The following is a 14,434-nucleotide window of genomic DNA, read 5'->3' on the forward strand; positions in this document are numbered from 1 at the left end:
TTTGCCAACACGAAATTGTATAAGTTATGACACTGTGGCTCCTTTCAACCGAATAAATCCAAACGGGAATCAATCGTTTTTCATCATTGTAATATCGCACAAATGCAATGTGAGCAGCTTACGGTGTTTCGTTTTGTACACACGGATTGCACACCCACCGATAGTCAAACGCACAACAAGTAGTCAGTAGTGTATAAAATGTCAAACGGTAAATCGTAGCGAAGAATGCTCTGCCATCGAAAAACCGCTCCGAATGATAAATGATCAGAGATAATAATAATGGCGACAACTACTAAAATAATCGACTCCATTGTCAAGCGATACGCGTACCAATTCATTCATTTTGGAAGGGGGATGAATGAATAAAAAAAATGTGACAGTCTCTCGAATTATTTTCCGCTATGAAAACATTGAACACAACATAAACAGAGTGGATAACAGTTACAATAAAATAAATCGACACAATGAACCGTCAATTGGTTCGAGCTGAGAGTCCAAACGAAAACGTTTTGAAAATGAAGAAAAAAAACTAAAACAACACACAACGGACAAAATAAAAACGAATACTCAATGTACGCACGCACTTTTCAATGAACAAGAAACGAAATGTGAATGAGGTGTTCGATTACGAACATACAGACAGTATCGACGATAAAGAATGAGCAAACGATTTGACACATGATATTTGATAAAAAAAGAAGACCAATCTAACCATTTACTTTAGCTAGAGATGGCCAAAAATAGCATTGAACTTTTTCCCAATCATTTCATTTTATATTCATACGCGCGATTAACTATCAAAAATAAGAAGAAAAAAGAAAAACAGATTGGAATGGAAGAAACCACTAGTTTTTTTCTATTGAATGATTTTGTGAAACGCATTTTTGTGGATTTGTTGAATCGGATTTTGGTTGGTTATTCTGCATATAGTAGTATCTTTTTGAATTCATGAGCAAAGCTCATCCTCATGTCATAGCTACCGATGAAATATCCGATTTGTTTTCCCAATCGAATCGAATTTTATCGATTTCACTTCAATAATTTACATAACTGGTCGGCCCGACACACAAAGAATTTTTATATTAAATTTTACGTGGATTCGGAAGAACAAACCGAACAAAAATGCGAATCAATGAAATTTTTGCATATCAGCGGTTGAACTTTAGCAATTTTGCTCACGACACCAGCATAAAATTTAAGAAGATGAGTGCTCAGACGATTGGTTCAAAATTGTAAGCTAAATTGACTGGAAAATAGGCTTTATTTTGGTGTTTCCATAGAAAAAGTGAATCAGAGAGGAAAAGGAAAGGAGATTGAAACGAATCAACCATATAAACACACCATATATATCAGATCAAAACATTTCCAATAGAGTGATGGCGGATGATGTTTTTGCTGGAAGTTTGTATGTCTGTGGAGAATAATTGTGTTGTATTATTACTTTTTGTAAGAGATTCAGAGCGAAAAAGCTTTGTTTTTTCGTTTTGAGTATCCGATTCATTCTTCATCGACAGAAGGAAATAAATAAAATGCCACAAAGTAATAAACATTCAGCTTCCACTAGAGACTAAGCTGAAAACAAAGGAATGGGTGATGGAAATTGAGACAGGGAGGGAGTAGAATAATTATTTTCGTTGTTCTGTTACAGTAAATCCATTGTGGAAAAGAAATATATAAACATCCTGTCTCAAAATGAGCACAGCGAGACACAGAATGGGAGAGAGAGAAAACGAATACAACGTGTGCGTGTTTTGTATGCGAATTGGGTTTTTGGTTGACTAAAGTACACGGTCATTATGATAAAAAGAGTGAGAGTAAGCATGAGCGTGAGAGCATGAGTCATGAATTCAAAACACTTTCGGAGGGAGAGAACGTTTGAGTCGTATATTTCTATGAGTATATATGACCAAAGTTATCGTTGTTGTTGCCATTGATATTGCTGTCGAATGTGGTGGATGATCAAAATTGAGAGCGGGTTTAGATGCTGTATACGCCTGAATTCAGCGAAACAACAAGAACCCACGAATCTTTCTCATCTTCAAAAGCGCGAACGGAACGAAAAGAGGAAAAACAATTACACTATAAACCATATTACGTATATCAATGGTTTGTTGTTGTTGTTTTCTGCTTTTCTAATTTGTGCGCTTCTATGATTTTGTATGGGTTCGCTTGCCATCGTGCACCAAAAGTTGTTTGTATCTATGTGTGTTTGGCTGTTTATTTGTCCGTAAACATTAGAGTCATAATTAAATTGGACACAATGATGTTCGAAATGTGTGAAAGAGAGTTAAAGCAAAATGCTATCCGGGCCAAAACGATAGCCGAAAAGTCAAAAATATCCACACAATAATGGCATGTATCGTAACTGTAAGTCGTTGTGATAATTTTACAGAAAATATTTGGAAATGTGAGAGGTTTTCGCGTGTAATGTGTAGTACACAATGGAAGTGAATTCGTTTTTTTTGTTGGCATGTGTGTTTGCTTGTAGGCTTCAAATTACGCTTCATAATAACAAACAAAAATATGTGCTTTGCTTGTGATATTTTATCCGCCTGAAAATTAAATTAAAATAGAGCACAATTTCAACTGTTTCAATACACAATTTACTGGTGTACAATCAGTTATGGACAATGTGAATTAAAAATAAAACTCAATACGACTGAGACATCTTAGTCAGATAATATCAATCTTGTTATGCACACATTGAATTTCCGATTGAATATTGGCTATGCGGGGCCGTAGATTCTGGCGACAAAAAATCAATTGCATTGTTGAAAACGAAACCAGCCACAGAGAAAACATTCAATAAAATATTGCCATGATATCGATTGAATTTTCGGTAAGTGAAAGAGCTTCGAGCGTATAGGCAAGCTCTCGTGCACATACTCATTTTATTGAAATGAGCATCGAAACGACTAAAATCCGATTAATGCACACTCGAATGTACCATGAATAATCGAGATGGGAATAACGGAAATATACACATACAAACACATATATTCCAATTTCTACGATGAATATGACTATTTTATGATAATTTCGTGAAAAAAGCATACACTTCACACTCCTCACGTTCCATTTGGGCTTAATTTACAGGCCATTTTCAATTAGCTCATGCATTGTGAACACGAAAAATTTATTCATGTTCAGTGCTTTGCCATTTTAATTCCATTTTTATACTCATTTCAATTATTTAATATCTGTTCCAATTAAATGTTTTTAGCACACAATAATTTTGGGATTTGTGATAACTACTACGATTTTTGAAATATAAGTGCCAATTTTTATGCTCTCTCTCTCTCTCTCTCTCTCTCTCTCTCTCTCTCTATTGCCATCAATTTCATATTGTTCATTTTGCTGTATTGGTGATTAAAGCTTTCAGTTGCGCATTTAGCGTAGAGTAGGATAAAAAAATATAATGATGCAAATTTAACATCATGTTTATGGAAAATAAATGTGATTGATTTTCCATCATTAAAATTGTTTTCATTTTTAGTTATTTATTATTATTAGTTTGAGTTTCGCAGTGTAAATTTTATGCGCAAAATGTTCCATGTCACTGCTCTGATTCAACAAGAATTTATTGAATTTATTTATGCATATGAGATGAATAAGGACATAAATAGAACATTGCATACATAAATTTGTGAACGAGAGAAAAGAAGATATATAACAAGAGACAAAAATTTATAAAATGTATTATAATTTTTGTGTGTGGAATGTGTTTTATTTGATTTGGCGAAAGTGCTTGTATGTTCTATAGAATGAACATAACACATAAAATATAAAACTATTTCAAATTTATCTTCGGAGAATATTACAAAAGAGAAATTTTTTTGAATTTGTTCTTGATTTTGCTTGTCTGTACATTTTGTGAATCACATATCACGAAAGAAAGAATTTAAATATTTTGACAAGATTTCCATTTCCATTTTTTTTTTTTTTCATTTCGTTCATTTTCTCGGTATATTTTTGTTAGTTCAATTTTCTCACTCTTGTTAGTTGATGAAGGCAACGAGTTTCGTTCATTTGTTGGCTCGTTCGTTCGTTGGTTCGTACGAATGTTTGGTTTCGACATGGAGAGGGCGTATGTGAAATGAACGAGAGAAAATCTTTTGTACCATTTGATGTTGACTGACATTCTTATGTAAATTACAATAGCAAATATTATGTAATGCCATAAACTGCTAGTATTATGTCAATTGAGTTGTTGAGTATGAACAGTCAGATAGAGCAAAACCCATGGAAAACTTGAGCTATGAGCATCGGCACCAGTGGAATTTAGCCAATGCCAATCCGCAAGTGCTTTTGTTGAACAGTGATTTTATTATTCTTTCTTTCTTTGTCTCTTTCATTTTCGGTAGAACTTGTGAATATTTTCATTCAGATTAACATTGACATATAAAGCGAATGTAATGCGATTTATGAAATTTTCAGCGAAAAATTACACAAATCTCGCTGGCTTTAGCCGAATGTATTTACTTAACTTAACTGCATTGGTGAATATTGTATGATTTAGTAAGTCTACTTCATCATCATCATCATCATCATCATCATCAGCAGCAGCAGCAGCAGTAAAATTATCTTTATTTAATTCAATGTAAGAGAATAACATGCATAATTTTTTCGTTCTTTAAAAAAATATTATTGTCAGTCAGTTCCACTCTTAATTGTATGCCTTTGTTAAAGCAAGCGTAAGTAATTGAATGGTAGTTTTTCAATTCTTGATGTTTCGATGTATAAAAAATAGTGTTTTGTCATTGCACCATTGAAATTGATGAATGGTAGTTGTATCATGCAAAATTGAAACAGTAAACAAACGAAGAAAAAAAAACGTTATAGATACTGAAGTGCAATACATACCTCGCTGTCGTTGCTATAGAGTGTAAGTTTGAATCCGGGTAATAAATCCGACTTGCTGTTGACATCTTCTAGAGCTAATTCAGCAGCTGGTTGGCATGCTTGACCGCCTTGCCATCCACCCTTCATTTCACCAATAATAATAGAAGGGTAAGAATTTTTCTAAAAAAAAAAAGTCCACCAATAATAATACCTTTCCACCGATCGGAAATATACCGCCAATGTGCAATTCATCTAATCCGTATGCTGCATGTTGTTTGAATGCTGGTAGCATGGCAGCTAACCAAATCACAACCATCCAATGTAATGACATCGATTTGTTGGAGTACAGCGGCCACCATTGTCGACGTCGATTGACACAAGCGTCAAAAATATGCGACAAACAAATGGCGCTTGGCATTATGAACACTTGATCCATTCTCCGTCGTTCTATGTATTTCCCTTCACTTTTTATCCTTCGATTAACTCTGTCGAAATGGGATAAATCTCCAGTTATCTATTTTGTTTGCGTTCTCAATTTTTTTTATTGCAAATCAGAGACTTTTGGGATTTATTTCTCCTTTTATTAAATTGTAATGACGATGGTGCACGCTTCGGGAAATATTTACTTTCATTATACTCTACATTTTACATTTTCTAGTCGAACATTTTTCTACTTTTTTATATATTTTAAACATAGATATATGTTGTGTACTATGTTATATTTTTAATTTTTTTTTATCCATGTATTGAGTGTGGTTTCGCGACTTGTTTGGTGTTTTTGGTTGTTGTTTTGTATCATTCACTTGGTCTGTACTCTGTGCATGTATTTTATATATATAAATTTGGTTGTTAGCACTAACGATTCTATTGCATGAATACGGGCTTTGAAAATATGTTTGCGTTGTGGAAATCAAGCGCTGAACGAGAACTTAGGTCGAGAGAAATTTTGTTGTGTGCGCAAACATTCCAATAAAAAAAACTGTGTGTTCACAAGCAAATTCAATTATCATAAAGTTCCATTCGGGTTTGCTGAGACCTGCAAATATATAGATAAAAATAGCAAAAAAAAGGTTCAGTTAAATATCAAAAAAAGGGTATTTCATTTCTGCTATATTCAACAAAAATGTATAAAGAATATCTTCAAAAGACAAAACATTAACGAAAATAAAAATCGGGTAATTAAGCAGCGAATGTCCGGGAGAGAAATAGAAAGAACGAATGCGAATAAAATCTCATACAAATTTCGGTCGATATATCAACTGAGATTCCCCGAGTATATTTATTTTGTGCGAATTTATTGTGATTTTTCTTTAATTCTTTCATCGTGATTTACCCCAAAATGAAAGAACATCGTAATTTTTTTTTCGTGTTGGCCAAAGAGCTTCGATTCTAAGCTAGCTTAAGTCACAACTTTTAATTTGACTTCAGCAACTGTGTGTGTATGTGCATGTGTATGGTTTTGTACGGGAATGTGGGTGTGCGTGTGTATGTATATACTTATTTAAACCATGCACAAACAGTGAGAGAATTTATCAATTCGACCGATTGTGGTTTTGAAAATTAAATACAGGCATCAAATTCAGTCACAATACCACAATCGTTAAGTGAGATAGGGCGATATGTATCAATCATTGGTGTAGAGCTGTGTTTTGGCTTCCATCCAAATAGAAAAAAAATTGCATGCGCCAATTCAAAAAACCACACGCATTTGGCTAGACGCTATTTTTCGTTCATTTTATGTTAGACAAAATAAAGTAGAAATAACAGAGAAAACAAAATAAAACAACACAACCACCATAAAAGACCTAAATAAACAAACAAATTGTCACATTTCACTTGTTATTCGACCAGTGCTCGTAATGCATTTCATGCTTTTTCTCGTTTTTTTTTAAAAAGTAAACTGAAACCAATTCAACCACATGTATACATGTTTATGGTATGGATGTGTGTTGATTCTATGATTGTGTATCGAAAAAGTTTTGCAAAAATTCATGAATAAACTAACTCGATCTGTGTGTTTGTGTATGTGTGTGTGTTGTGTTGTGTCGTGTCGAATTATATGACGATATCTGGTGAGCAATATATTTCGATGTTTTATTTGGAATAGAACAGTTGTTTTTGATTCAAGCTCGTCTCAATCGTCTCGTTATAAACGTGCGCGCGCTCTCCCACAATCGTTGCATGTTGTGTTGATGTCTCAATTTGTGTAATATTTGAAATGTTGTTTATTGTATATAATTTTTGTTTTACTTGTTGTATGTGTTTGTTATTACAAATTGTAGTGTCTGCACGATCTTTTCCGAAAAATTTTCACATTTCATTTCGATATACGATGATTTATTCTGCTCGCTGATAATTATTATAGGCCCGAAATTCATTTAGTGCTTCAAGTGTATGTGTGTAAAACACAACAAATCATTTGTTGTAAATTGTGTCTACAAACTTGTTTAAATTGTTGTTTGTTTCGATTTGTTGTTTTTTTATATTCTTTGTCGAGTGTGTGTTCTCATTACTCATTTATTGTCTGGATTTTTTTTACAATGAATCAAGTGCTCTTGTTTGAATTTGTTTAGAATTTTCGAGCTGATGATATGAATCGAGCATCACGTATCGGAATGCATTTGATATGAAAACAATTCGAAGTACTGTCATAACACGCATTTGATAGTTGTCATTATTACTGCTATGCGTTATCAAAATGAATGAATTCAAGCGCGCGCGGATACATCACGAAAAAATCGTATAAAAGCTGTGCAACATCATTCTGAACGGCATACACAATTCAATAGCACACAGACTGAAACACATCATGGCGACGACGAGAGCAGTAACACTTTTATTACTGAGTTTCGCTTTTAACGTGAGTATTTATTGGCAATGCAATATTTACTATTTATTTTCCACCATCGACTATATTTAAAAAAAAAAACTATTTTGTTTCGTTCCATTTCGAGTAATTTATGTGTTATGTTTTTGTTTCTTTTGTTTTGTGATAATTTAGAAAGCATACTGTACTCCAGTACCACAGTGTGGACAATCGCAGTTACCAACAGGCTCACAGTCATCGCCACCTAGTTTCCAATCCGGATCACCAGCGAATGGATCACCAGCGAATGGATTATCAGCGGGGCAACAACCAGAAGTATATAAACAAAATAATGGACAACCTCTCGTTTTAGTTGCAAAAGATCAAGCACAAGGATCACAACCACCACCACCACCACCACCATCATCATCATCATCACCATCATTTGCCTCATCACCATCATTCGGAAGCTCGCCATCTGCAGGCTCACCAAGTAATGCCGCAGGCTCACCAAGTGCAAGCCAAGATGAAATCAACATCGGACATCAACTTGCTGATCAATCAATTTCTGATGGAGCTCTAGAAACAATTCCCGCTCCCAATAAACCATGCAAAGAAGAAACATCCACAGAAGTTGTTCAACATCCTGGCGAAACGTTTGTTCATCAACCAGGAGAAATTTTAATTAATCAACCACCGACACGTCTCATCATCAATCATGCTCCATATATTGTGCGACCATCACCAATTGTTGTCAACTCTGGCGCAAGAACTGTTACAAATGCATACACACGTCGAATATTGCCAAGCACTATTCAATTGCGGCCGGTTATTGTTCGTCTTGTGAAACCAATTGAACGTAAAGTGTTGCTTGATAAACCAGCACCACAACCAGGTAGCGAAACATATGCATCTAATCCTGAAATTCCTGGCCCATGTTCGAATACAAATTCAGCCGCAAACTCAATGGCAAACTCATTTGCTCCCGCCAACTCTTCGCCATTCGGATCCTCATCTGTTCCAGCCTATTCTCAGCCAGGTAAAATTCGATTTCCAACAGAAAATCTTGAAATCCATCAAATTTGTTATTTTATTAACAAAACACACATTTTTTTATTTCAAATAGCATCTGCTCCGTCTTACTCGTCACCAGCTCAAACTCCCGTTTACGGTGACTCAGGATTAGCACCTGCATACGGAAATTATCCAAGCGGTAGTCAACCATCGTATGGATATCCAAGCTCATACGGCAGCCCATCAGTTAGTAACTCATTTGGAAGTTCCTATCCAGGTAATTTTGGATCATCGGCTCCAGGCGCATGGCCACAAAGTGGCTCAGGAATGCCAGACTTGTCAAGTTATCTCGGGGTAAGAATCAATTTAAAAAACAAACGTTCTTTTTCATTCATTGCAATTTTATTAATTTCGTTCTGTTTTTGTTTATCGCCAGAATTCACCATTGAGTTCTGAGTCAGATGCCGAAATTTCAACGGGCTGTGGATCAGCTGTGGCTTCACTTGCAGCCCCATCTTATGGATCATCACCTTATGGATCATCACCTTATGGATCATCTCCATGTGGATCATCGGGCGCTTCCTCTTCTGCGGATTATCTCCAATCAGAACCAGCTAGCGCTGCAGACATAAACTCTCTCAGTTCTCTCAGCGCAAATTCGCTCGCTGGACAAAATAGTTTTGGTTCCGGCTCAGGTTGTGTTTAAATTGTTTGTGTAAAAAAAAGTCAATAATAAAATGTGAAAATAAAATAAAACAAAGACTCCAAAAAAAAAACATAAAATGAATTTGCTGATTTATATTTGAACTTCTCTCCATTTCATTTTAAGCTGTGGCATTCATTCAAAGCATACACTGCAGTTGAAATTTATCTCTGAAACAATTTTAATTAAATTAATATTCATACAACGCTTTCCACTTTTCCGAAATCGATAAATCGAATTCTAAAAAAATACGATTGAGAGCAAAATATTTATAGCCGCTACAGCGAAACGATTTAATACGTGTGTATGGTATACAACACATTTTCATGCCATTTCATATATGGAAACATTGACTAACGATTGTGTACAGCGCGTAATACCAATTGAAGGTAAGCAAAAGGAGAGATAAAGTGAGACAGATGCCGAGGTGTAGAGTGAGAGAGAGGGAAGGAATGAAAACGAGAGTGAGTCACGGATCCATCGTTGTATCAACATTTTTCTGTGTTTCTTTTTTTCGATTCCGAAAATTTGCGCATGAAATCACACCGAAAAGGATTCAAACAGCGTAAAAATACACGAGCAAGTTCGCAGGAAAATGTAAAAGCATCAAACGGTCGTTAAATAGATGAAAATAACGTTGTCGCCGTCGCCTCTGTCGTTATCGTCTACTCAATTGCTGATGCTGTTGTTGTTGTTGTTGCTTATGCTGTTTTGTGGGGACGGTAGTGTGCGCTTTGTTGAATTTTGGGAGAAACAAATGGCGTAAATGTGATTGAAAAGGTAGCACACACCACACAACACACATACAAACAGCGAAAGCTGTTCAAAGTCATAAAATTTCCCGTTTTATATTTGGTGCTATAGCAAACCTATTATAGTCCAAAAGGAAAAGCACATAAAATTTGCGAATGAACCATCGTGATGGGCCAGCAGTTTCTTTTCCCAAAAGCAGGCAACCAAGCAGGCAAACCAAACGACGAAAACCAGCAAAACAACCATTCACACAGACACACACCAACCCACACACATACACAGCAACAATGTGCAGGTTCGTCCGTCATGAAATAGCATATTTGTAGTTAAACGTACGTAGAGATTTTCCGTGCATTTTTATATATTTTAGTTGTGTAAAAAGACATTAGCTTCAGACACTCATACACATAAACAAATACAAAGACGCATTCACCTATGGGAAGCGAGATAGAGAGTGGTGGAGACGGAGAGAGAATGATGATGGCAAATTTTTAGGTTGATGTTATTTTAATGTTGAAATGGAGCCAAAGAAAAAGAACTTTCAAGTGTGACAGATAAAGATAGAGAGCATGAGATGTAGAGTGGTGATCCCATAATTGCTATTTCGATAAAATTCGAGTAGAGGTAGATTATAAACATCGTCCACTTTTACCACTTGATAAAACCAATTTTATTTTGATCTTTTAACCGTTCTTTCAACATCGACCCAACGCCGTCCCATCTGTGTTCATAAGTTCTTTCTAGATGTTGGTCTCTCTCTCTATCTCTCTTTTTATTTCAAAGCTCAGGTGCTCTATTAGCAAAATTGTTCATAATATAATATTAATGAGGTAATATTTCAGTTTTCAGAAAGAAAACGAGAAATGGAGAGTGAGAGAGCGCCGGATAAAATGACAACTGTGAGTGTAGCATGGCACGCCATTGATTTGCATATATATAATTCACTTCCCATTTTTTTGACTTTGTGCAAACAATTTTTTTAAAAGCTTCAAAATATGTGAACCTTTCAACCGTATATTATTTCATACTCCAGCAACCGTGTTGTAATTCAATTTTTTTTTTTTAGCAAAACTTTATATGAAATATAAAAATATTGGGAAATTTTTTATATATGTGTAAAGGGAGCCTTTTGATATATTGAATACTATGTGTGTATAAAACGATGTCACGTCAATTTATTGTGAGAAATCAGTGCGTTTACATTGCAGAAAAGAGACATTTAAAACTACAGGAAAATAAGAAAGATGCCAATTTCGATTTTTCTTCTTCTTCAATAAGTCAATGTCTGTTATGTGCCTGCCTGTTCTGCCATTTTGCCAAAAACATGACGCAAATATATGAACTGCTCTTTCTTTATCTGTGTCTTTTTTCATTCATCACAAGTGAAAAAAGCAGATGATGCCTGATGCTACTGCTGTAATTTAAATTATGTATGTCGAGTCAACATTGTTGACGTATGATTGATCCGTTCCAGTACAAAATCGCCAAAGGAAAAAAAAGCATCGGCATCCAATAAAACAAAAAAAAAAGACGTGAGAAAACGAAAAAAAGGCCACAAGCCGAAATAAAAGGTTATTTATCACTGGATCACTGATGATAGATGTTAGGGAAGCGCTTAAGCAAAACAAATCACCACTAATCTAATATAAGTGCGACAACGAGATAGCCAGAAGAATAAAATAAAAAACAACAAGAAAAAAATTATTCCATAATCGACTCAATTAGAATAAAAGTGTTTTGTATAGTGGCCATTTATTTTTTTAAAAGATTTCTTCTGCAAACAAATTGTATATTGAGAAGATACCAGTTGAAACGAGAAAAAAAGGTCAAAGAACAATCGAAATCCATTTTTTGTGTCATACACTCAACCTGCAGAGAGAGCGATAAATAGTAGGTAACGAGATAGAAAGGAGGGAAAAAATTGCGGGCAATCTTTAAATGGTAAATATTGTTCTCAATTAGCGCGAAAAGTTTTTTTTTCGCTCGCTATCGCACACAGTTCTTTTATCTCGCAACTGAATACGTGTTCGAAAAGAGAAAAAGTTCGCTTTCCCGATTTATATTTTCGTTCTGCCTGTCTGCTTGATATGACATACATTTAAATCATCCATCAAACTTCTACACTTGCTGATAGCTCGGCTCTTTGTTGTTGTCGTTAGATGAATTGATTCGCCTCTGATGGTGCTGCTGCTGATGGTGCTGTAGCTTTAGCTGTAGAAAACACATTTTGAGCACGCTTGTAACGATTTAATGATTCACTTCACCTCGTCGTCGTAGCCGATGTCGTCGTTGTCTCGATTCACCACTAAACTTCTCTCGGTGTCTCTTTTTTCGCTTTACACACAATCAATACAACCAATTTTGCTGTTCGTTGAATTACAGTTTACAAAATATGTATATATATTGGTTTATTATGTTATTTGACACACAATATTTTTTTTTCTTCGCTTCCTTTCTGCTTTTCTTGCGTTCGGGGAATTATTTTTAATAATATCGGTACATGATGCGAATGATTTTGTGTTTTCGCTTTCGATGAATAGCACCTAAATTAGATTTATTTTGATGAGCAGCAGTACTATAATCCTAATCATCATCATAATAATCATCATCCACAATACAGGTGAATCTGCCCGATAAAACAATAGATCACACTGATGATAAGTAATTTCAAACGTGTCTAGAGATTATAACAAACTAATAAAACAACCGCACAAATATACACACGCGCGCACAACAGATAATACTTTTTTTTTGTTAAAATACGTTTTTAAACAATTTCCAATGTTACCATGTCAATTGAAACACAATTTATTGCTTTCATATTCATTTATTTTTTTGTTTTGTTTTTGTTTTTAGTTCCGATTCACAATTTATTTATTTGTTTTTTTTTTTTTTTGTTTCGTCGATTTAAAAAATAACATATATATTTTTTTTTTTCAAATGTACACAAAATGTTAATCGGCTTATTTTTTTTAACTGTCAGAAAATGCCCATTCGCTTAAATCAATTTGCCATTTAAGAGATATTTCTGTTTTGCAAGTAAACATTATAAATTCTTTTTTTTAACATTTTATGCTTTTTGCTTGAAATTATCTAGGGAATTGAGAGTCAAAATGATTATATTTGATATTTAACACGATTGCAAAAGAGCTCCGTACGCAACGCTGGAACTCCATGACTGAGATAATATCCTGCAACACACCATGGATAAGGGTGAAAAATATAGAACAAATTTTTACCAATACATACATAAAACATTTTATCATCCCATCCATACATGCATAAGTGAGTATGATACGGCGCACCGAATCCATATTTGATGTTGTCACATTGTGTGTGAAGGAGTGGAGCCTCGTATTCACTGTGTTTAGCGGCGACTATTGCTGCTGTTTTTGCCGTTGTATATGTTGCGGAAGGATGAATGTTTCACAGAATATGTGTGCTTGCTTGTTTGTATTTGAATCATGCTTTTCCTTGGTGTTGTAAACTTTATTACGATATCACTCATACACAGCTGACCTACATGTCACTGTATTCGTTCGCGGATTAAAAGCTACGATGTATGTATTTGGGCATGAATGTATTTGTGCGTCTTTTCCACCCTAAATTCTAACGTACATTTTTCGATTGAATTTTTATGCCGCATGAATGCTACATGGTTTTCTTTTTGAAAGCCCACGTGTTAGTTATAAGCTACATCCATCTAAGTGCGGCCGCTGCTGCTCCTGTGCACCACCAGAGATTCGCATGCTTTTTATCTACATTCATTGCGAGAAACGAAATACGCGCACTGCTGTATTGTATAGTATTATTATAGTGTGTAATTCGTGTAAGCGAAATTTGACGAGAAATGTTTTCGCTTCAACGATAAAGTTGGTCAATTCAGGGGTGGCATCGTAATCTGCTAGAAAAGCTTCTACAAAGCATGTTCATCGGCGCTTCACGAAATGCTTTTTTTTTATTCAAGCAATCTATAAAGCTACTGACCAACTTGACACATACAGAATACTTACGACTTCTGGAAAATTGTAAAATAAAATGTGTTTGCTTGAAATAAAGAAAGAATGAGAGAAAACATATGATTTCATTTCGGTAATTGATTTTGAAGGAAAGAAGAAGATGTTCATCCATGAATTTACAGTGATTTCAAATAACGAATCGATGCTTGTTATTTTGATTACTTATTGGTTCCATTTCCAATTCAATCCAATCGGAAATAGCTGTCATAACCAATGAATAAAAATAGCGTTCATCAAATCATCAGTCGACTGAAAACGCTGAAACAGGAAATGAAGACATCAATCTCGTTATTTTCC

General features: G+C 34.8%; 2 protein-coding genes across 3 annotated transcripts in view; one reads left to right on the forward strand and one right to left on the reverse strand.

Moving 5' to 3' along the window:
- Positions 1-12,932, reverse strand: part of LOC116340518 (gamma-aminobutyric acid type B receptor subunit 1) — a 67,007-nt gene extending 54,075 nt beyond the window's left edge. The window contains exons 1-3 of one of the 2 annotated variants that reach the window (XM_031767064.1): positions 12,215-12,932; positions 5,054-5,878; positions 4,864-4,983 (exon numbers count right to left, since the gene is read on the reverse strand). In XM_031767064.1, coding sequence (XP_031622924.1) covers positions 4,864-4,983; positions 5,054-5,278 — 345 coding nt within the window. In that variant the 5' untranslated portion in view covers positions 5,279-5,878; positions 12,215-12,932. The remainder of the gene's footprint in view (positions 1-4,863; positions 4,984-5,053; positions 5,879-12,214) is intronic. The other variant, XM_031767065.1, reaches the window with a different exon arrangement.
- Positions 7,487-9,432, forward strand: LOC116340519 (chorion protein S38-like). The gene is made up of 4 exons (XM_031767066.1): positions 7,487-7,702; positions 7,844-8,687; positions 8,775-9,016; positions 9,099-9,432. Exons 1-4 carry the CDS (start codon positions 7,652-7,654, stop codon positions 9,366-9,368), a joined length of 1,407 nt encoding a protein of 468 aa, XP_031622926.1. The 5' UTR covers positions 7,487-7,651; the 3' UTR covers positions 9,369-9,432.
- Positions 12,933-14,434: the final 1,502 nt, after the last annotated feature.

This window comes from Contarinia nasturtii, unplaced genomic scaffold, assembly GCF_009176525.2.
Source record: "Contarinia nasturtii isolate CC-2019 unplaced genomic scaffold, AAFC_CNas_1.1 Cnas_scaffold_695, whole genome shotgun sequence".
In the NCBI taxonomy this organism is placed as follows: Eukaryota; Metazoa; Arthropoda; class Insecta; order Diptera; family Cecidomyiidae; genus Contarinia; species Contarinia nasturtii.